Source organism: Colletes latitarsis, chromosome 7 (assembly GCF_051014445.1).
Source record: "Colletes latitarsis isolate SP2378_abdomen chromosome 7, iyColLati1, whole genome shotgun sequence".
NCBI lineage: Eukaryota > Metazoa > Arthropoda > Insecta > Hymenoptera > Colletidae > Colletes > Colletes latitarsis.
Genome location: NC_135140.1, coordinates 15,748,859 through 15,770,980, shown reverse-complemented (window position 1 = coordinate 15,770,980; position 22,122 = coordinate 15,748,859). Strand labels below are relative to the sequence as shown.

At 39.5% G+C, this 22,122-nt stretch overlaps 2 protein-coding genes across 9 annotated transcripts in view; one reads left to right on the top strand and one right to left on the bottom strand.

The window, feature by feature from the left end:
• Positions 1-12,566, top strand: part of Ctbp (C-terminal binding protein) — a 29,008-nt gene extending 16,442 nt beyond the window's left edge. For 2 of the 7 annotated variants that reach the window (XM_076767798.1, XM_076767801.1), the window contains exons 2-8: positions 3,768-4,211; positions 4,325-4,612; positions 4,694-4,882; positions 4,968-5,057; positions 5,198-5,354; positions 6,190-6,367; positions 8,724-12,566. In XM_076767798.1, coding sequence (XP_076623913.1) covers positions 4,014-4,211; positions 4,325-4,612; positions 4,694-4,882; positions 4,968-5,057; positions 5,198-5,354; positions 6,190-6,367; positions 8,724-9,057 — 1,434 coding nt within the window. In that variant the 5' untranslated portion in view covers positions 3,768-4,013 and the 3' untranslated portion in view covers positions 9,058-12,566. Of the gene's footprint in view, positions 1-2,750; positions 3,159-3,192; positions 3,375-3,767; positions 4,212-4,324; positions 4,613-4,693; positions 4,883-4,967; positions 5,058-5,197; positions 5,355-6,189; positions 6,368-8,557 lie in introns of those variants that run through there. The other 5 variants (XM_076767799.1, XM_076767800.1, XM_076767803.1 and 2 more) reach the window with 5 other exon arrangements.
• A 273-nt stretch (positions 12,567-12,839) lies between these two features.
• LOC143343187 (uncharacterized) lies at positions 12,840-20,408 on the bottom strand. Of its 2 annotated transcripts, XM_076767808.1 has the most exons (8): positions 19,776-20,408; positions 19,543-19,671; positions 18,187-18,375; positions 16,921-17,251; positions 16,161-16,433; positions 15,001-15,336; positions 14,328-14,495; positions 12,840-13,663 (listed from the first exon to the last, which is right to left on the bottom strand). In XM_076767808.1, the coding sequence occupies exons 3-8, from the start codon at positions 18,248-18,250 to the stop codon at positions 13,498-13,500; spliced, it is 1,338 nt and encodes a 445-aa protein (XP_076623923.1). In that variant the 5' UTR covers positions 18,251-18,375; positions 19,543-19,671; positions 19,776-20,408; the 3' UTR covers positions 12,840-13,497. The 2 variants fall into 2 exon arrangements, with proteins under 2 accessions (XP_076623923.1, XP_076623920.1); XM_076767805.1 differs by having other exon boundaries at positions 19,543-20,408.
• Positions 20,409-22,122: the final 1,714 nt, after the last annotated feature.

Below are 22,122 nucleotides of genomic sequence, written 5' to 3'. Positions count from 1 at the left end.
GCTCGCGGAACAGTGGTAATTCCAAAACACATTACTTATTCCCGCAGCACCGGCGGAATGGGTCGGATAGCCAAGACTGTACGAAGCGCGAGACGAAAGGAGAAAGAGAAAGGGAAGGCGCGGAGGGAAAGGGAGAAGAGGATGGAGGGCAAGAGCAGGCAGGCAGGCGTTGGAGAACCGAAGTTTCGCTTTAGGAGCGGAGAACTTAACTGAGTTAACTTTGCTGCCGAACCAAACTTTCCGCCAACTTTAAGTAGTCGCCTCTCCTCTCCCTCCTCTCGTCTCCCTTCCTGCACTCATGGCCGTTCGCCCGCTGCCCGCTGGAGAGACGTACGCGGAGGCGGAAGGTACGGAGCAACAGCCCCTCTCCTTACCCCTTTCCCGACCATTCCGTCGTGGCCAAGGATGAGAATGCACGAACGCCGACACCGATACTCGTCATTATAATTGGACGAGTTTCTTCTCCTTCTCCCTTCTATTTTTCCTCCTTTTTGTTTTTGTTTTGCGCAACTTAGAGCAAACTCTCGCTACCTTTTGTAACGGCCGTTTTGTTTAAGCGTACTGTTTATTGTACGCGTTTAACAGACTACAGAATTGTAGTCGATGCTCGCAAGTTTAAAGACTCACGGACATTTATTGCACATGTTTCTCGTTCAAATCCGTCACGTTGATGGTTACATTAACACGCAGTGTTTCTTTTAAAAAAAAAAGTGATTTAATCGTATTGGTTGATTTTGCGTTTATTAAAATTTATCTTTCAATTTACCCATCGTCAGTGTTTATCGTATATTTTCTTTTACAAGTCAAATATAATTTCGATCGTAAAGAGTCGGACAACGTTTCTTTCGTCGATTGCATTCCGAACGGTACAGTTTTCTTAAACGATCCCACCTAGAAAGTTTCGCGAACCTATTATTAACGAACCGTCAACTTAATTTGCGAGGCCTTTCTCGAGTTTTAATTCTCCTATCGTTTAACGCAAAAAACTTGCCGCGATTATTATCGCAACGAAGTCGTTTGAATTTCACGTGTCACTAACAAAAACCTAGTCACCTCTCCGCGCGGCAAGTTTTGAAACAAACTTTACTTTATCGTGGCTCGATTGTAGAAAGGGAGAGAGAGAGAGAAAGAGAGTGTGTGTGAGAGAGAAAGAGAGCCGGCAGAACGAGCTTCCCTTCCACCAATGGTTCTCCGCCAAGTAAAGTTGCTCCCAGGTTAGACAATAATTGGATAACTTCGCCCTCATAGCTCCCCATCCCACCACAGCAGCTTCACCGCCCCACCCTTGCTATGCCGCCCGATCCCCCTCTCCTGCCATCCTTCGTCGTTGTATCTGTAACTCGAAAAACTCTGTTGCACACCCGAGATTAAGCTAAAGGGTTGAATTCAACCGCTTACCCGAAACGTTCGTTTTAAAAGCTCGATGAATTTTTAACTTGCTCGAAAACGTCTTGATAACTTTCGATGAGCCCTCCGGTGGTTCGTAAAACCACAGTACCATTAGCCTCGTGATTCGTAAATGTTGATATTTCACGCTCGAGGCGGTGTCTGGTATTTGATCTCTCTCATTTCAGAGTCTAGCGTACGATTTGTGACGCGACAGGTGTTTTTTTTTTTTTTATTTTTATTTCAGAGGCTGTGTAAACAAAAACAAATGTATCCGATTTAGGTAAATTAATTATAAAATTCTTATTGCATTAAAATAATTAGTACGGTAATGCTAAGTGGATTCCTGTTCTAACTAGTTAACCGCGCGCAACCGCGTATAGTAAATACAGCGTTACAAGTCTCTTTCTGAGCGCACTTCCTCGACACATTGCTCTCCCTGCCACTAACCGTGTATTACGTATGATATACGCTGCCAGCTGTCGAACAAGGGCTTAATCTCGCCTCCTTGCCTCTCCTCCTTTTGATGATATGAGCTTGCAGCATTTTCGCTGAGTTGGCACAACATGTGCCCAAGTCAAAGTGCTTGGGTTTGCACTCTGCGTTAGTATCGCATCCTCGCTTTCGCTGAGGCTAGCAGCGATCTCATTTTGTAGCCTTCTCCGCGGGTTGTGTTTCCGATTACTTGCGTGTATTGACCGGCAGATCAAACATTCCTCCTCTGCTCATCTTTCCCGTCACGGCCGTGCGTGAACGAATCTTAATGTGTATCATTTATCTCGTATTAAACCAATCACATGGAATGTTCCCGCTTCGGTGGGCCAGACTGACTGCAACCGTCGACAAAATCTCTGAAAACGCCTCGTAACTAGCAGATTTCGATCTGTATCGCACCCGCAAACGAACAAGAGAAAATCTTTAAATCTTTCAAAAGTTATTAGGTTTCGATCGGTTGAATCCTAAATGTAATCGGTTTGATAGGAAATTTTGGTTCTTCGTGCTCGATATATTCGACCTAAATTTTATCGTACAAAGTTGCTGAATTTTCCTTTTATGGGACAGAGAAAGTTTTCCGAGTTACTTTCGAACGATGAATATTTTTTTGACACCGTATAGAGAATGTTACAATTTCGATTATTTCGATTGTAAAAAATATCATGTCAAAGTACTTTCTTGTTAGAAGTTTGATTTATTTTTGATGATCTTGGTTAAGTATTGCGTGGTGACGGCGTCTGACGAGGGCGCCACGTGTCAGTTTCTCTACTTTCTTATGGAACTTCGCTGGTTCAGCATTTTTCCGTTCCGCCATATAAAAGCACCGGGGTACTAAATCGACGCTGATCCAGCATATTTTTCTGTTTTCGTATAGTTGCTTGCGTAGTAAACATTTTAGCATAAACAAATATTCTGGAAGCGCGTATTTATGGGTTATCGAACAGTTGATCGGTATATCAAGCGTGCGAACGCACTATGATTGGTTTACAATTCCTGCCGAAAATGGGCTGAAAATGTCGACCCACTAACCAACGCCAGGCACTCTATTAACAGTTCTGAAAACATTTGCCCCAGCTAGTAATTCTGTTCTCAATGTTCGGTGTGTTCTGTGCGATTCTTTAATTCCTCTGTTTAGGAACCAAGTGTAGGAAGTTCGTATGTATTTTTGTTTGCTAAAACACGGACATTGTGTTCTTGGGTTTTCTTGCGTTTTCCGAACGTTTCTTTCACTGTGCTGAACACAACGCAGTGCGCAGGTTAAGCCGGCGCGTTTCAAGGTAACCTAAAACGTTCGGTTTTGTACACGCTGTTAAGTGTTTCCCTTTTCGTAACGTAAAGTAACGTAAAATTTTCACGGATAATTAAATATCGGTGTTTCGTGGATCTCGATAGATTTTCGAGCACACGATATCGCGTTCATGTGCGAAACGTTTGTAATTATGCGTATCGCATGGATTTCTCTTCCATGAAGAAATTCATGAAGGCGTCGAAATGTATGTTTATTAATCTAAAGTCCGTATTTTATGCGTATTGCATTTTTTTCTTTTGTGAAATTTTTGCTTACGTAGTTAATATATTTGCATAAACGTTTTGACGAATCCTTTTCAGATTTTTTTTTTCCATTTTTATTTGCGCTTTTATTATTTCCCAAACGTTGTAAAATATTATGTGTTTAACTTTGTTTTGTTTACGTTAGTTGCAAAATGTGTTTTATCAATTGCTGTAACAAGTTTGTTTACAAATGTTGATGCAGTCGAATGAAGTGAATAGAAATAACATTTATGGTTCTGTTGCGATAATTTTGATAATTTGTCATTATATTAGCAACATAATCAAGAACAAATTTGATGATTCATTTTAAAAATTTGAATATATTCAATTTTCAGGAGACGGTGTTCAACAAGTCGTGATGCGTTGGAGGTTCGGCGGTCCTTGTCCAAAAACCGACCAGAAATCAGTGTTAGAAAAGCAATTTGTGTGACAAAGCATAAAAGTGCAAAATCATACTTCAAGACATACAAAGAGGCTTCCTTACCAGTGGACAATAGGACTTCATTGGAAGCAAACAAATATTTTTAGTGACACTGAGAGTACAAGTGAAAAATATAACAATTGGGGGGGCTGTTTGACCGATGGACAAACGGAAGATGATGCCCAAACGCCCTCGAATGGAGAACCTGAGGGGTCCTATTGCAAATGGACCCATTCAGACACGACCGTTAGTGGCTTTGTTAGATGGCCGAGACTGTTCTATCGAAATGCCTATCCTTAAAGATGTTGCAACTGTGGCCTTCTGTGATGCACAGTCTACATCTGAAATTCATGAAAAGGTAAATTGCTTGTGTTCAAACGTACAGCGCTAAATATAATTTCGATCGCGGGAAGGATATATTTTTTTCATAAAATTTGATAAAAAAAAGACACAACCGTTCTCGTTCTATAGGTACTAAACGAAGCAGTAGGTGCGTTAATGTGGCACACCATAATTTTGACAAAAGAAGATCTTGAAAAATTCAAAACTTTACGAATCATTGTAAGAATTGGATCTGGGGTAGATAACATAGATGTCAAGGCAGCAGGAGAACTTGGCATCGCTGTGTGCAATGTGCCTGGTTATGGCGTCGAAGAAGTAGCTGACACCACCCTTTGCCTCATTTTAAATTTATATCGGCGTACATATTGGTTGGCAAATATGGTACGCGAAGGAAAAAAATTCACAGGCCCGGAACAGGTAAGATATTCTCAGATGCGTACAACTTGTGGATCTTCTTATTCCGACCCTATCTAATTAACTCCAATGTTTATACGTTAGGTCAGGGAAGCAGCAACAGGGTGTGCAAGGATACGGGGTGACACACTTGGAATAGTTGGGTTGGGTAGGATTGGTTCCGCGGTTGCACTGCGTGCCAAAGCGTTCGGCTTCACTGTCATCTTTTATGATCCCTATCTACCAGATGGAATTGAAAAATCTCTTGGTCTTAACAGGGTCTACACGTTACAGGTTCGATATTAATTTTGGTTTTTGTTAAAGTAATAGTGAAACAGCTCGTGCACATGTGTAATACTTCAATTGCGATTTATTACAGGATCTACTATTCCAGTCAGATTGTGTATCCCTGCATTGTACCTTGAACGAGCACAACCATCATCTAATTAACGAATTCACTATCAAACAGGTACAATAGATACAAAAAGTTTTCGTATAATTTAGTTTTTTAGTTTTTTTTTTATTTGCATATTTGGATTTTTTTTTTAAACAAATTATATAAAACGTATATAGAGTTATGTTTCGTTCACTTTACGATTTATGTTACAGATGAGACCTGGCGCCTTTTTAGTCAATACAGCAAGAGGTGGTCTGGTAGACGATGACGCATTAGCCGCAGCGCTGAAACAAGGCAGAATTCGTGCAGCAGCACTTGATGTACACGAAAATGAGCCATACAACGTCTTTCAGGGTCAGTCCTCGCAGTGTGAGTTTTATCTGTCCATACCTAACCCCCTTCATGCTAACTAATATGTCCCTTCATCTTCCTGGTCCTCCTTCATTGTTGATTGATATATCGAGCACGCGAATCGGAGGTATTAGAACTAGTAATAAAACTGGAACGACACATAATAAGAAACGGTATTTAGTCGGATACGATCTTAAGTAGATATGAAATATAATCGTTTGAGGTTATTTCGTGTTTGACGGACGACTAGACAGTTCTTTATTTTTTATACACTTATTATCAATGCCTAACTCGTTTTATGTGGTATTGTCGATCGTTATTCATTACAGAAGTATCAGTATCGAAAATCGATATATATCGATACCACCTTAGTGCAGATATCAAAAATGGTTAGGTACAAAATGATAATCCCCTATCTGGTACGATATTATTGATATGGTATTAGAATTACCACTGATTTGTAAAGAACATACGCCAAGTGTCCTTTCAAAGCAAAAAAACATTCTTTGTGCGTTCCTTAGTTTCGATCACTCTACGAACATGCAAAATTTCATTAAAATGAAGGAGAGAGGCATTTAGCAGACGTAAAAAGCTGAATTCCGATTGTGTCGTTTCTCAAAATGCTCGGAGTTGACAATTACGTTTCCTTTATGATTCATTAACAAAGTACCTTGTTCAACGTTAATGAGATCGTTAATGAATCATTTCTATTATCGTCGAAATATTGCATACTTATACGCTTTGACTACAGTAAGATCGAATTTTTTTTAATATAAACAGCAGACGCAAACGTCGATTTGATTCATTGATATTGAAACGATACTGATCGAACGGGTATCTGTTTGCATCGCAGGTCCTTTGAAAGATGCACCCAATCTGTTGTGTACGCCACACGCAGCATTCTACAGCGATGCAAGTTGCACCGAGCTTCGTGAGATGGCAGCCAGTGAGATACGAAGAGCCATTGTCGGTCGCATACCTGATTGCTTGCGAAACTGTGTGAACAAGGAATACTTCCTTTCCTCGACCGGGTAAGCATCTGTTCACATTAATAAGAGAACTATTATTCAGCTTGATGATGTTGATTCATGCTTGTGTTTAAATAAAACTTGTTTGTTGATTGAGTTGTTTCCAGCATTTTATTGTAATTGTAAAACGTTTTCGACTCTGGGTATTGAATCGTCCTCGGTACATGAGTTTTATGATGAAGATCTAAATAAGGAATTTTACAATATTTTTGAAAATTATAAACACTGAAAATGTGGAGCGCAACATATATATATATATATATACGCATTAAGAAAATAATATATATATATATATTTTTATGACGAATAAAAAAACGAGAAGAGAGATTTACATGTGTACTTTTTTATTTTCGAGATATTTAAGCATAATTATATCTACCACTGATTGAAAACTAGAATTAATTATAAGGCAGGTTTGCCTTTTTTTTTATAGTTACTTTTTTCCTGTAGGGAACGCGTACGTTTCAATGTTATAAGTTTGTTTCGTTTCGTGTAAAGTAGGACTACTAGAGAAACAGAAAATATAAATCGTTACTAGAATTTATAAACGGCTATTTATGTGAGACGAACACTATGCACTGGTTGAATTTAAATTGAAACTGATATTTACAAGAAACTTTTAATTGTACGCGTATTTACAAAGATGGAAGTTTAATACAGTCGAGCTAGGCGAAAATAGGTTAGGTTACTTGATGATGAGTTTTTGGCGCGAGAGTTAAATCATGTATGAAAAACATCTATCGCTATTTGTACATGTGAAGGAACCCTTAATTAAATAGTAGATAATTTTGTATCGAGCATTTCTGATAGCAGTCTTTTTGGAACATTTTGTCTTTAATCGATATTGAAACATTACTAAATTCAAAGTTGCGATGAAACCTGCACGAGTGTGTCCGACAGTTTCGCCTAATTTTTCAAACGTAAATCACAATTTAAAAGCGGTGGACATATATTTTTTTTTTTTTTTTTATTTTTTGATTTTTCCCCCTAGAACTTAGGTATATATGGAATCGAAACATAATGTATTGGTTCATTATTGGTGATCGGATTACTATTACGATTAATATTCTTTAGTTTTGTTCGTAATTGTTGATTCTTCCGTAACACGTGTGCGATAAACTTGATGGTTGTTGCGAATTTATAGTTGCCGTGGTTGAACCAATATATACATGCAATTTCGTAGCTTTTCCTTTTATATGAACAATTTTGTACTGTTTTTAGAAATTGCAATATAACGTTTCGACCGTTTGCAGGTTCTCTTCAGACGTTCTAATACATGTTTTCATTTTTCTTCGCGTGTACTTCTACGAAGAAGGACGTAAACATATTTTGTAAGATCAAAAATAAAAATAAAATTATGCAAACAGAAATTTATGTATTTAATTATACAAACATAGAGTATTGTAGCTTATGTTTAAATGGAGTTTTATTTCAAAAATCTTGTAGTAGTTGTAGCGAATGTGATTTACAGATACCAGTAATACTGATCGTTAACTTAAACCAGCTATAATACGAGAAACCGTAATGAAACGACGAGAAATTTAGTTCTTTACATTGTTGATACTTATTAGATATAAGATCGAACGCAGGAAATCCGAAGAGGGCCTGTAAAGGTTGGATACGTTATCTGACAATAAAAAATCGCTGATAAAAGAAAGAAAGAGCTCGCTAAATTTTATTTATCGGTGGTAAATTTTATGTTGCCATTACAGAAAATATCAAAAAGTAATATTGCTTTATTTATGAGACAATAAACTGTACTCGTTTGTGTAACAGGATGGTATAACGATTTGTTAAAGTGTGACATACCAGGATACGAAGAACATTATTATAATAAATTACAAACCTAATAAGATAATGGCATGTATATGCGTGAAACCGACTATTACGGTCAAATGTAGGTGATCCTACTTTTAACCAAACCTATGCAAAAAGAAAAAAGAATATTGTAAAGTTTCCGTTTTCTGGATCTTTACCATAAAACTCATGTTATCAAGGACGTCTCGGAATCAAGAGTCGAAAGCGTTTTACAGTTGCGATAAAACGCTTGAAACGATTCAGTCTACGAGCAAGTATTATTCAGCTTATTACAAGAAAAAAAAAAAAAAAAAAAAAAAAAAGCGTAGGGTATACTTCAGTATCGTTGCATTTGTTTCTCTTACACCGGGGAAAAAGATATCGTAATTTTTACAGAAACAGATTTTCAAGCAGATGTTAACTCGTATTACACGGAAAGAGAATCGAGTGTGTAAAGTAACGTGGTTAGAAGCGTTCGAACCTCTTTGGATTTCCTAAGATCGATTGGGCACTTTGTAAAAGGCATTTATCGAAGTGGCCAATTTCTTTTCGCTTTCTCCAGCAGCTACCCTGAGGGGATCAACGGCGGATACTATTCCGGGGGGCTGCCCGTTCAACAGGCGCATTCAACGACTCCTCACGATTCTGCACCCCCACCTCCTGGTGGGCATTCCGTCGTCGGCGGCGGTGGTGGTGGGGGTGGTGGCGGACCGAACTCCTCTGCAGGCGGTGCAGGCGCCGGGGGTCCGACAGGCCCTACGGGTCCAACGGTAGGCGGCGGTGGGGCTGGAGGCCCCGCTTCAGCTCCTCCTACTGCTGGATTAACCGGTATACCACACAGCATAGTGAGCGAGCCTGACCCCCGGCCAAGCCCACCTGCACCGAGCCCTCGTTGACCTTGAACCCCCGACGTCCACTCCAGCACCACCCTCCGATCTAATTTCCCTTAGCCATTCGCACACGACCTCCGACGACAAATGGCCGATTGACTAACGTGTGTCGTGCACGATGTGCCCCCAAAAAAAAGAAAAAAGAAAAATAATAATGTCCGCTGCTTCCGAGGAACTCGAGGGAATCCATCCTTGAGCAAGAGAGTGAAAGAGAGAACGGGGGGTAGGCGGGAAGAGAGAAAGTAAAAAGGGAGTGAAAAAAAAAAACAAGTGAGAATGAGAGGGAGAGAAAGAGCGAGGTTGCCTGCGTACGTCAGTGTTGCGTGCATGCCCCGTGTGTATGTTTCGAGCTTGAGTCTGCGTTTGGTGGGCTCCTGGAATAGTGCATTTGATGTAACATTGTGACCAAACCAAATACAGTTGGGCAGTAATGATGACGAGGCGTGCTGCGAGTTGTCCTGGCTAGAGTTGGAAATGACAAGCGGTGGGAATGACAAACGTTAAGAATTCTCTGTGTCGTAATTTTGTATAAATCACTTCGTATTTAACGCGCACGTGACGCTGGACAACGCAAACGAGGGGGGGAAAAAAACGATATTTCGTTCCTCTTATTTCTCTTTTTTTTTATTTTTTTTTTCTTTTCCCTATCAAAGTTCGAAACACCTTTGATCGAGAAGATTGGTATTAGTTCCTCGAGCCCATGATCAGTTCTTCCTACGAATACCCGCAGCATCGAGAAGTACATTGGCTAGTCATAGAGTACAAATCAAACATGGGTGACGTTGAAACATCTGGCACGTAGTTGAAAAGTATGTTAAAGCGAGTTTAGCCTAAATGTCTGTGCAAATTTTATCGATGATATATGGCTCTTCCAGTCGATAGGTCGCGAAACGTAGGGAATAAGTGTCGCTGAATTGTTTGTTTTTTTTTCTCTTTTTTTTTTATTATTCCCTACTCGTATTGGTTCCATTCGTACTCGTTTAAGTATTTCATACGCGAGCGAAATAGGAATCTTTCATTTTCTATGCAGATATTAATTCATTTGGAACATGAAATCAAACATGTTCTTAGCGAGTCATACATTATTTTGCCACACTGTATTTGGGTTCGCGCATGCTATTTTAGTTCTTGTTTCCGAAAGAACCATACTCCCGAGAGCATATACGATTTTGGCAACACCAGTAACTTTGACAAACTTTGTTTCTTTCGTGGACATTGTAACTCTCAATGTTTGGTATATTATATTTAAACCGAAACGTAGTTGCTCATAAATATGTTTTTATGTGTTACTCGTGATCATGAAAATGCTGCGTACACGACAAAACCGTGATAAAAAGAGAAATTAAGAAAATGTCACTAGTATGTCCTATTTGTAGTAAAGTGGTCAGAGGTAACAAACATTGCGAAAAGAAAAAGGAAACGTGTGTAATCGTTGGGGCATTCGCTGTGTCGTTGGTAGTACTGAGTAGAAGTTCGTCAAAATTGAATGCCTTCTTTATTGTATTTTTAAATGTCGATATCAATGCAGTAGACGCATTTCAATTGCCTTACATATTCGTGTATAATTAAAGTAAGGTTTGTTTGTCTTCAGATACCAGTTGGTCAATGAAATGTACTAACAAACTTCGAAGGAGACAGTGTTCGTGAAAAGGAAGAAAAAATTTTCGTTAAATGTAATTTTAGAACATTTGATTAAAAAAAAAAAGGAAGAAAAATATGTTGTAAGTCTTCGTGTGTTTTACAGTGGATTTCAGGTGTACGTGGACAACAGATGTTTGAGTAACAGAAATGTAATCTGTTGCATTAAACGCTATATTTTTATGTATACCAAGAGCAATAGTAGACAAAAGATATATATTTCTGAATGAGGATGATTTATATAAACAATTTGTGTACCAAGACTGTTTTTCCGCCTTTTTGCGAATGCTATCTGCCTTTGAGAGTTTATTGGTATTGATTGAATCTTTATGCGCGAGTGTATAGTAGAACCAGTTGCTTTAACAAACCGAAGAACATTGTCATCTTTGATTTCGTGGCATCTATTTTTGTACTTCTTTCGAATTACATTCATGAATGCCTTAACGTTTTGTAAAAGAATGCAGCATCTTCATCCGAAATTTCAAGTTCGTAATATAATAGGTAAATGTAATGTAATAGGTATCATTTGTGTTTCCGATGGGGAAGAGAAACCATTTATTATTTCGATGAAGGAAATATAATACCTATCGGTTAGCAGTCTTTAAGCGTGTGAAATTGTAAACGGAAGAAAGAGAGAGAAAGTAAGAGTACACGAGCGAAAGATAGAACGAACAGAAACAAGTTTTATTAATTGATAATTATAATATGATTAATTATTGTATTAAGTAAAGTAATGCGATGTTACGAACACTTGAATATATTATCGAAAGATAAATCATTAAAAAAGAAAAGAAAATGGAAAATTTTTTGAGAAAAATTATTAAAAAGCGATGATAATAAGTAAATGATAAAAATAAAGAGAAAAAAAATAAAAAAAAAATAAAAAAAAAAGAGAAGAAGAGTATGAAAGATCTATTTTAGAGACACACATATCTATTCGGTTCTTTTTTATATGATTTCGTTAGAACTACAGGTTAACCCCGGAATAACGGCGTTGGTCATTCATTTCTCATTGTGTAATTCCAAAATTGATGAGAGCGGTCGCGAAGCGTTGAACTTGAACACATTGTGTATCCGTGTTTCCGCCGGGACACAAATTGCGAGAAGTGATATATGTATAGATAATTAATTTTCTATTCTCAGTGGTCGATATGCCAGATAAAAAGAAAAAAAAAAATGGAAGAGTTTCGTTGTTATTTAAAATTGTTCGGAAGAAAAGAGAAAAAAAAAACATAGACTGAATCGTTTGGTATTCATCGATGCCTCTGGGATGCACCTTACACGAGCTTTTTGCTTTGAAGCTTTCAAGCGAATGAAAAACCATTCCAACTGATGTAGAGATCAGATTACCAAGCAACACTTGATCGATAATACGAGGCGATGTAGGAGCGAACGAGAGAGAGAGAGAGAAAGAGAGCGAACGAGCGCGAGAGCAAGAGCGAGAGAGAGAGAGAGAGAGAAACGTAAACAAAAAAAAAACGTAAAGCATTACAGACACATACAGCGTGACAGAGATGACATTATACATTTTTAAATAGAATACGCTACGTACACAAATACTAGAGGTACGTCTGTCGCGCGACGAGATGGTCCAGGAAGCTGCATGCTTATTTAGAGGACTCTATAGAGGTGAGGGCCAGCTCGTCTTTGCACAGTCGTACCAGTACATAACGTAGAAACATTATACATACTTTTTTTTTTTTTCAAGAATATTATTACTTATAAATACATCATTATATATAAAGAGAGAACGAGAGCGAGCGAGAGAATTTTGACGAGTGAAGAAGAGACGCTACTCTAATGAAGAAGACAGAGTTGTTCTTATATAGTTTTAATTGTGAAAAAGAGGCAAATTAATGTGAGGGTTCATGAACCAATATCTACCCACTTAATTACCAACTAGCCAGCAACATGAAGCCTCCTTTTCCTCACCCCCTCTTCCCACAAGAAATAACGTGGGTCCTGATGCTGTGGGATTACAAAAAAACTCACATATTCATTCATCTGTTTTTTAATCAGTTGTTCTCATACGAATATTATATATATATTATATATTATATATATATAGAATATAGTGTATATTCTATATATATTATATATATATAGAAAGAGAGAGATTGAGAGAGAGAGAGAGAATCGTTTTTTTTTTTTATCAAAATGGCGCCAAAACACCTTCATTTTACAAAAAAAAAAAAAAAAGAAGCAAACTGACAAAGAAAAGCCACATGATGAAAATTGAAGGTGGTAAAAACAGCAACATTAATATTATAATTAATAATAATTATAATAAATACAATATTTGTACAATAATCAACGGTGCTGTGGTGGATGCTGTAGGTCTAAAACTGCGATACCCTGTTCACCTATCCTGACCTGTTTGTAATAATTCGTAGCATATAAACGAACGATCGTGGGAGATTTTACAAGTCCAAAAAATCTCTAAAATACAACGGTGTCGACGTTCCCGTTTATTTATTTCCTTCGATTCGTTGTGACGATCAAGGAGATGAGTATAATGAATTCTTGAATAAGTTCCTAATGCCAAATACAGCACATACTGCGATTATTACTTGTCTTATGTATCGTTTTAAAAAAATATCCAAATGTAAGCCCTTAAATAACAAAAGCGTACACGTGAACGCTTCGCGAATTCGAATCAGTCAGGTGGCAGAACTCCTACGAGCATCGTCTGTCGCAAATTTATTTATTTTACATTCTTTCCGGTAAGCTCGAGCCAAGTTGAATCACAGGTATTCGACAACATCGCGGCAGGGCCCGATCGTTGTCGATAATCGATATCGAGCTGTGTCACGTCAAAGAACCGCCATGGACTCTCATATGCCTGTTGAGATTGCCGCTTTGACTGAACCTCAGCAGACACAGCTTGCACTGGTACGGTTTCTCGCCAGAGTGAATTCGAAGATGCTTCGTTAACGTAGAGCTATCCGAGAATGCTTTCTTGCAGAATCGACATCTGGAAACGGAAGAATTGTTAAAAGGTAAAATTATTTACGAGATACGATATTTCGTTTCGCGCAATTGCTACGATTATTAACCCTTAACGCTCCGCCCAGCATAGTCCGCCATTTTTATATGGTGAAACGCTTGGAAGTGAAAACTGCTGAATTTTTTATATAAATGTGCTTTATGTTAATCTAAATAACATCTAAAATTTACATTTTATAATTTACTACGGTGTGATATCCTTTGAAAAAATTTTTCAACGTGCATCAATGAAATAATTACATTTATTGTTTCTTATTAATGATTTTCTTGTTTGTTTGAATCTGTTTTCAGGACATTTTTGTCTGCGGTTACTTTGACACGTCATTTTCATCCCGTGAGAATCGGTAACATTTTTGTTTTTCTTTTTATGAACGTTATAACAATTAATGAGCACCCTCTTGCTGCAAGGTCTTCAATTTGCTTCGAATCGGCTGTAGATTACACGCGTCTGTACTAGGTCGCACCCTAGTGGCGAGCACTGAATTAACCTCGTGTATGAGGAACACATGTATCATAAGTGGTACCCGTAGGCGCGAACGAGTTAACCTATTCGTGCACTCGTTTGCATAAATTTTGGAACAGTAGGGAACAGAACACAGAAATTCCATTCGCGTAACACTTAACAAACTCACCTGTATGGACGTTCCCCCGAATGCGTTCTCATGTGTGTCGTAACGGAACTGCTCTGTGAAAATCTTCGGTCGCACACCGGGCATCGAAACGGTTTTTCCCCGGAATGAGTTCTCGCATGAGCGGTCAAATTCGCGGCTTGACTAAATGCCTTTGAGCACGCATGACACCTTTAAACAAACGTACATTTTTCAACGTCTCCGCGTTAAACAAAGTTTTGTTTGTTTTGTGAATGTGTTTAGAAGCTATACGAGTGGCATGATGTGTTGTAGGTGAATACTGGCAGTCGCGATGAATTTGCTTCGTGGAGGTGACAACGAGTAACAGGTAAGGTAACAACATTTATCTAATTCCATTCGAAGCTCAAATATTGCAACTATGATTATGTATTCGAATGGAAACGGCAATTAAAATGTATAAAGAAATTGTCGAGTTCTGATTAAGCATGTGTTTGATCAAAATTGAGTTGGATCGAAGTATTGAACTTAATCTACATTAGTGTCGAAAATAGTGTAGTAAACTTAGAAGTTATCTTCCCAAAAAGAAATCGCCCTCGTGTAGTGGTATTTAGTACTGAAAAATTACATTTCCCGTTTCGATTGTCGCTCGACGAAATTCGAAACTTGCATCGATCGAACGTTTCCGAGCGATAATTGGATTCCAACCGTCACTAACCTAAACGGTTTCTCGCCAGAGTGGGTTCTGAGATGCGTCTTGAGGGTGCTGGGGCGCGCATACGATTTCCCGCAGATTCTGCACAGATTAGGTCTGCCATTGTCGTCGGACGCGACCGGATTTCCAGTGGCGCCTATGCACAGCGCATGCTCGCTGGACAATTGCAGCCTGGAATGGCCGTGCGTCGGGGGATGAGAATGCGAATGGGTGCTGGTGCCGATCAGGCTATTGGCCGGGGGTTGATTCACCCTCGTCTGTTGCTCCACGGGATTATACTGCTGGGCGGGACTTAACAGGGGTTCCACGCCCCATGCCGACGAATAGCTCTGCTCGTACCTACGCACACACACACAGAAACGACTGAATAACTCTGCTCTTGCACCCCTCGAGCGCGTGACCCTACGGGCGGCCAAAATGGCGGGTAGTTGTCTTGCCTTTTCGGAGAGACATTCCTAGTTACTCTATAATTTATACGTTGCTGTAAATAATTGGAGTAATAATAAGAATAATAAGCAATTTTTTAATCCGAATATGGACATTCGAGGCAGTTAATTATTTTCAGAGATATTTGCAGTGTTTTTAGTAATTTCGAGCATCGGTCGCTCCATGTTCAATCATTATTTCCAGCTCGACCATAACGAAATAATATATTTTATTACTCTTCGGAGAACGCAGATTATTATTTAACGCATGAACTGCAGTAAAGGAGATATATACATATATGATTTCGAATCGATGTAATTAAAAAGAATTCACCCCTCTTCATTTTCCCGATACAATCACGAAACGCAGTATTGGTTCACGTTTCGTTTCGTATGGCTTCCAATAAAGTCTCGACTTCTCGCAAACAGTTTCGCTGTATAGAAATGATTCAGGAAATAATAAAGTCATCTGTGTTCCCCTGTAGCCGTTATTAAACGCGTCTAAATTTTCATTTGCGTACAAATATAAGAAAAATTATATCTACAAGCTTCGATACACGAAAGCAGCTAAAGTTCAAGTGATTTCAATGTGTATTGAATTATGTTATTTGAGGTGAGCTCTGACATTATTAATGCAACGTCGTTGACAAATAAATTGAAAAGGTAAGTGTAATTATTTATTGTAAATAAACGAAGTATCTGAGAAATTATTATCAAGTATCGAGGAGTCGTACTCACCCAGAGTGCATGTTCATGTTCATCGTCATGTTCATGGAAACGTTGACCGACATGGCTGGAGTGGTCGCGTAATGCGTCGGAGGAACTGGTGGACCGAGATTTTGAGTGTAATCTTGAGAATAATGATGACCCGATCCACTAGTGGTGTAATATCCTCCTGTGGGGCTCCCAGGATGGACCACAGCGTGTTTCAGAGACAGCAGGACGTCCGCGACGCCTTCCCCGTTGACGTTTCCTGGTCTTGGCGCGCATTCTCCTCTGGTGCAGCCCCAACTGCAAGTAGAAAAAAGATTTTAAGGGAGACTGTTGCGTAACAGCTCTAAAACTGCAGAGCATCCGAGATATCCGATTGATGTTTCTTCAAATAGTTAATATTGCAAAACTATCAACAATAACAAATATCCTTGAATTGAGAAATATTGGTGATACTTTTGTGCAACAGTCTGTCCGTAAAAGTGATCGTGATACTTGGGAAAGTTACGCAGACGGCAGCGTTGTAGTTCCAAGTAGAAAAGCCAGGCATTGATCAGACGAGAGCGCGCTCGTGCTTATCGCATCGTTAAAATCTTATTAGACTAGTTTCTTCGTTCTTATGAGATGAAGATTGTAAAATCTAAGAATATATTTTATTTGGGCTTCTGTTCTTGCTCTAATATTTTAATATTTTTAGGCTCATCGGACGTGGCGTATCATCTACGACTGGGTCAGACCATTTAAGTTCCAGTAAGGACAAAATGGAGGACGCGTTTCTGCGACTCACTTGTAAGTCCCTGAACAAGGACTGAAGAGGCCAGGTGGCAAAGGGTCCAAATCCAGAGGTGGCAACGGGAAACCAGCCATGTCGTCGACCCAGAAGCTCGCTCCGAACTCGCTGACCACTTGGTTCTGTCCCGAATTCTGAATCTGATGGCTCTGATCGGCACCAATGTCCTCTGGGGAGTTCTGAAGGTCCTGCAGGCGAAGGGTGCCTTGCAGAGCACCTAAAGTCTCTTCGTTTTGATTGTCTGTTAACGTATCCTCGCTGGATAGCACCCCGAGGGGTCCAGTGCAGAGGCCGGAAGGTATAGTGGCCTCGATGCTTCCCACGGAACCTAACAGTCGAGGAAACGTTAACAATAACGTCTGTGTGAAACGATTGTAAAGAAATATTACGATGATAGGAGTATAATTGTAATTTAGGAGTTTAGTGTGTTTGCGAGACGTCTTGTGCTTGTGAGCTGGATTTAAACAACGAAATAATGTAGAATAGAGTATTGGATGGTACTCTACTACAATAAAATAAAGCAGAGTGGTAGTTAAATGAATTAAAAAAGAAGAGAAGTTCAGTAGAATAAATAGGGTACAATAGTACTTTGGGGAACAAGAATTTGGTAGTATTTTAGTTCTACTGAAATAAAATAGTAAGTAGACAAGCTTTAGCTTCCACGCTAAAAGAAATAGCGAAAAACAGTTCAAAAATTATGTTTCTGTTATTTTTGACCAGTGTACCTTCATTAAAATCAGACACTTTGAATATGTTGATCGTAAATATGCATTCAAAGATGGGTGGAGAAATGAATAAGAAACGGAATAAAGGGTCAATTAGCGTTAAACTCGAGTACATGAATATTCTTTGACAATAGGAGTAACTCCATAGTTCAAATTACTATAAATTTTTTTCTACACTCAGCCCTCTCGAGTAACATTTAAGCCAGAATTTTAATCGTACATTCCAAAAAAAGACATATAAAACTCAGAGCAAAAAGTTTATAGTAATTCGTTCTGTAGTTCTGCTATTGCCAAGGAATACTCACATACTTTGTCGAGGAGAAGAATCGAAGGAAACGAAAAATTCACAGGGTTCTAGGGGCAGTAGAACGACCGTAGTTTTCTGCACATCTTTCAGCTCACGGTTGCACAAGACGCACAAAAATATACTGTTGGAGCGATCTGCTCGGTGTGTTGTCTGCTCGCATAAATTCGTTGAAAATTGGCACAAAACAGTGATAATTCGAACCGTGTTCCAAGCGACGACACTGTGGCTCACCTGTGCCGAGGGTGTACGTCGGCTCGGAGGTGTTCACCGCGTGATGATTCTGCAGAAACTCCATCTCTGTGAAATATCTGCTCGCAGCCTCCCTTAGAAACACCCCCGTTCACCCCGCCTCCCTGTGAAATACGCGGACGGATCTCCTCCTCTCCGCGGAGACGACGTGGTCCAGCCCCTCTGGTCGTCCTGGCAACCGCACATTGCTCCGTGAGTATGACCGACTTCTTCGTCAATACATTTCGCGATATTTCCAATTCGACCGCCGATACCGTCGCGATTCGCGAATACTTTCAATGGTTCGTTCCTAATCGCGATATTGTTTGCAGGAGAATGGACGATTCAGGGCTTTGGAGTTCTTCGATTTCTCTGTATTCGAATATTCGTACGCTCAAGTGTAACTCGAATGCTATTCGAACACTACTCGAACACTGTGAACTACAAATCAAGCTTCTGAATTTTACAACCATACCCAAATCGAACTGGGCTTAATTTCTTGCATTTTTCTGTATTTGAGTATTTAGAGTGGGCTATGAATCGAGTTATTCAAGAACATAAAATACTATTAGTGTAGTTCATATGGTATTAGAATACTTGAATTTTCGAATACTACTGGAATACTTGACTATTTAAGTATCATTGGAATTCTTATGTATTCGAATGTGGTGTCCAATACTCTGGTATCTAGATATTTGTAGCATTAATATTCGACCAAGGATCTTAAACTGCACGAATATTTGAATGTTGAATTATTAGAATAGTAATGTATTTACAGAGGCAGCTGGAATAGTTAAGAATAGTTTCTGGACATTTTTCAAAATTTATATCGTGTCTTCCACAAAAATTGTAGCTGCAGAATTGAAAAAGAACCAAGTACTTGGAATGGAATTGTATAGTTCAATAGAATTCAAAGAATATTAACAAATTACATAAGCATATGAGTTCTCATTATTTACGATAATTCACTTCTTTATATTCTTTTAAACTTCACGATTCCATCATAAATGTTTCTTTTAAATATTATTTTACTATTTCATAGTAAATCAAGACTCTGTCCTCTAAAATTTTTGACCAAATATCGCACACAAGCTAAAAGATTATCCCAAGTAAACTATCATGAACTGTCGTTAAATTATTTAAACATTATATCCTTCGTATTTCATCATTAATACTATCCCCATGCAGGTAATTAGTAAGTCCAACTGTTAATCGCGTTGTTGCCGCCCTGAAAGACTCTCAAGTTCCTTAATAGTAAAATTATAAAAAAAAAAGTCAGCACGACTTCATGAATGACTTTTTTTATGAATGACTGAAAGGAAAATGCACGTGCATGTGGACCGGAGCGTATAGAAGTACCTTTATGGCTTGGAAGACCTGCCCGGTTTCCTCTAAAGGCTTCTGCAGAAAATCTGCCAGATATTTTCATTCATAGCCTGAAAACCATGTGCATCTTCCCACGTGATTCGCGTCTTCGTGCTCGACGGGCTGAAACGAACATCACGAAATTCCTTGGTCGTTCCTTCTTACGTCCCCTACTAAAAATGGCACTTTGTTTCGATCCCTTGGAAATCTTAAAAGGCAAATGTTACCTCACTCGGATCAATTAACGTAGAATTCTAAACTGTAACGATCGGTTCAATATTTGCTGATACAATCTATCTGAAACGCATCGAACGTCTTCACCTTTGGCACCGTTAAAATCTACTTCGTTGCTTAGTTACTTCGATTCTTTTGTATTCAATCTACACTATGAGTTTAAAACACCATCACAGACACTTCTAATGATCCCTCACGAGCTTCTTCCTGTTCTTATACAGATTCTTTATCTTCTTTTCGGACATATCTGTAGTTCTCTTCTCTATTTGGACAGAGTGCAGACTCCTTTCGGTCCCATCTCGTCCCTTCATTTTACATCTTGAAGTTCGATCTAGAAACGCTGGGAAGACACAACAACTGCACTACGGATCCCGCGACACCGTATCTTCCTGGGCACTACACTATCGAAGGGGAATCACAGTAACATAGGAACATAGAGTACACTAGAATTTGGTGAACCGATACTGACGACGTTTCTGTTTCAGGTTGGGCATCGAGCAGAAGACGAAGATCCTCGAACAACGGGAAGTCCCGAGGGCCACTACCGCGTGCTGGGTGCCATGCTGGCAAGATGCCCTGTCAATGTGTCTTGGCTAACTAGAGATCTACCACCTACTATCACCCACTCTCACCCCTTACTGACTACGTGCCATCCGAACCCCACTCCACCATGGGCCGGCCTCTTCTTCGTTCTCTTTTTTCCTCTCCCTCGGCTCCCTTCGTTCCACGTGCGCGCCATCCTCGTCTTCCACGTGCGTACCCCTACTCCAACGTAGCAACCTTCTGTCCATGCTTCTGCAGCAAGGTGTTTGCTCAGAAGATTTGCAAAATGTTCGGTTTTTTAACGAGATATCTCTACATCCTTCTACCACATCATTTATGTGTAGTTATACTTTAGTCTTAGCAACCTTAATTATTCTCCCACCCCTTGTCACAAATATATTTTGAGCATTACATACAGGAATATATTAGGATTATTTTTATAAAATCGATCTGTGGGTCGATTTGTAGATGTGCAATTTTATTAACTTTAAATATATAGAGGACCTTTCATAGTCAAATGATAATTATATGCTCCTATAAAAAGAGAATCCAACCCCTAAGAATCAGGGCTTCCAAGTATACATTATATTTCGTTAATAAGAAGTACCTGATTACTTTCAAGAATCTAGAAAGGATACAAAACATCTTTTCTATATTATCGCTTAACTACATTTACATAAAATTCTGTTCAAGGTATGTCCTAATATTTAACCCATTTGTACAATTTGAAATTCATGGGTCATCTCACAATAAGGATCTTTTTTAGCTTCCGGTTGAAAAGTCCCTGACACTCATAGATAAGGGATGCGGCGATCAACGTGTTGGGGAGCGAGAAATTGGGAATCGAATACGGAAGAACTCATTTTAGGAAAAGCTCGGTACGAGTGATGCCGTGGCTGTAAAAAACGGTGGTCGTTGGAGAAGGAAGGCGCAAGGTTTGAGGCGATATCCATGTCCACGAGCGCGCAAGACGCAAGACGCTTCGAATACACGGGTCGAGCCATCGTCGATGCCGACGACACGGGATACTAATCGTTCATTCGGCGATCGCTGATCAGTGATCGGGGGTCTCCTTCGAGCCACGTCTCTGCTACACCGATATCCTCGTACGAGAGCGGGACGGGGAAGTAGGATATTATTTTCTTCAGATACCATTACCACGTCGATCACGGTGGTCCTGCCTCGCAGACGAGTGGCCCCGATACCCTCGAGATCACTGGCTTGTAATGCCTTCCCTTTCGTGGATTATTGACCAGTGAACGGTGAGCCCGGCTACGAGAGACCCAGACGCTACCTATTCCACTTGCTGCCGCGAACCGCCACCCTCTACGACTGTCCCCAACTTGTGAAATCTACTTGGATCGCGGAGAAGACTCTGCAAGAAGATCGCGAGCTCCGTAAGATGTACGGTACCAACTCAAGGATACCAAGCTGTAGACGAAGAGGTAGGACCAGAAGATAGGGTTGAAACATCAAGACTTTGTTAATCGAAGCCTGAACAAATCCAAAATTTCGTCATTCGGCTTGAGACTTTCTGCCCTGTGCAATGTTCCTCACCGTAGACGATGAGGAAACTATTGCAGGGTTTCTCAGGTACATGTTTCTTCATAAAAAGGTGTGTACCTTTCTTGAGTTCCCTGATACAGATTCTTCAAGGTAAACACTTCCCAAGTGGATAAGTTTTTTTCAAAAAAGACAGAATTTAATCGTTTAACTTGAGGTTCTTCGGCGTTTCTGCGGCGAGTTTTCTTCTTCGATGTAATGAAAAGATTGAAACTTACGTTCGTCTTGGATACA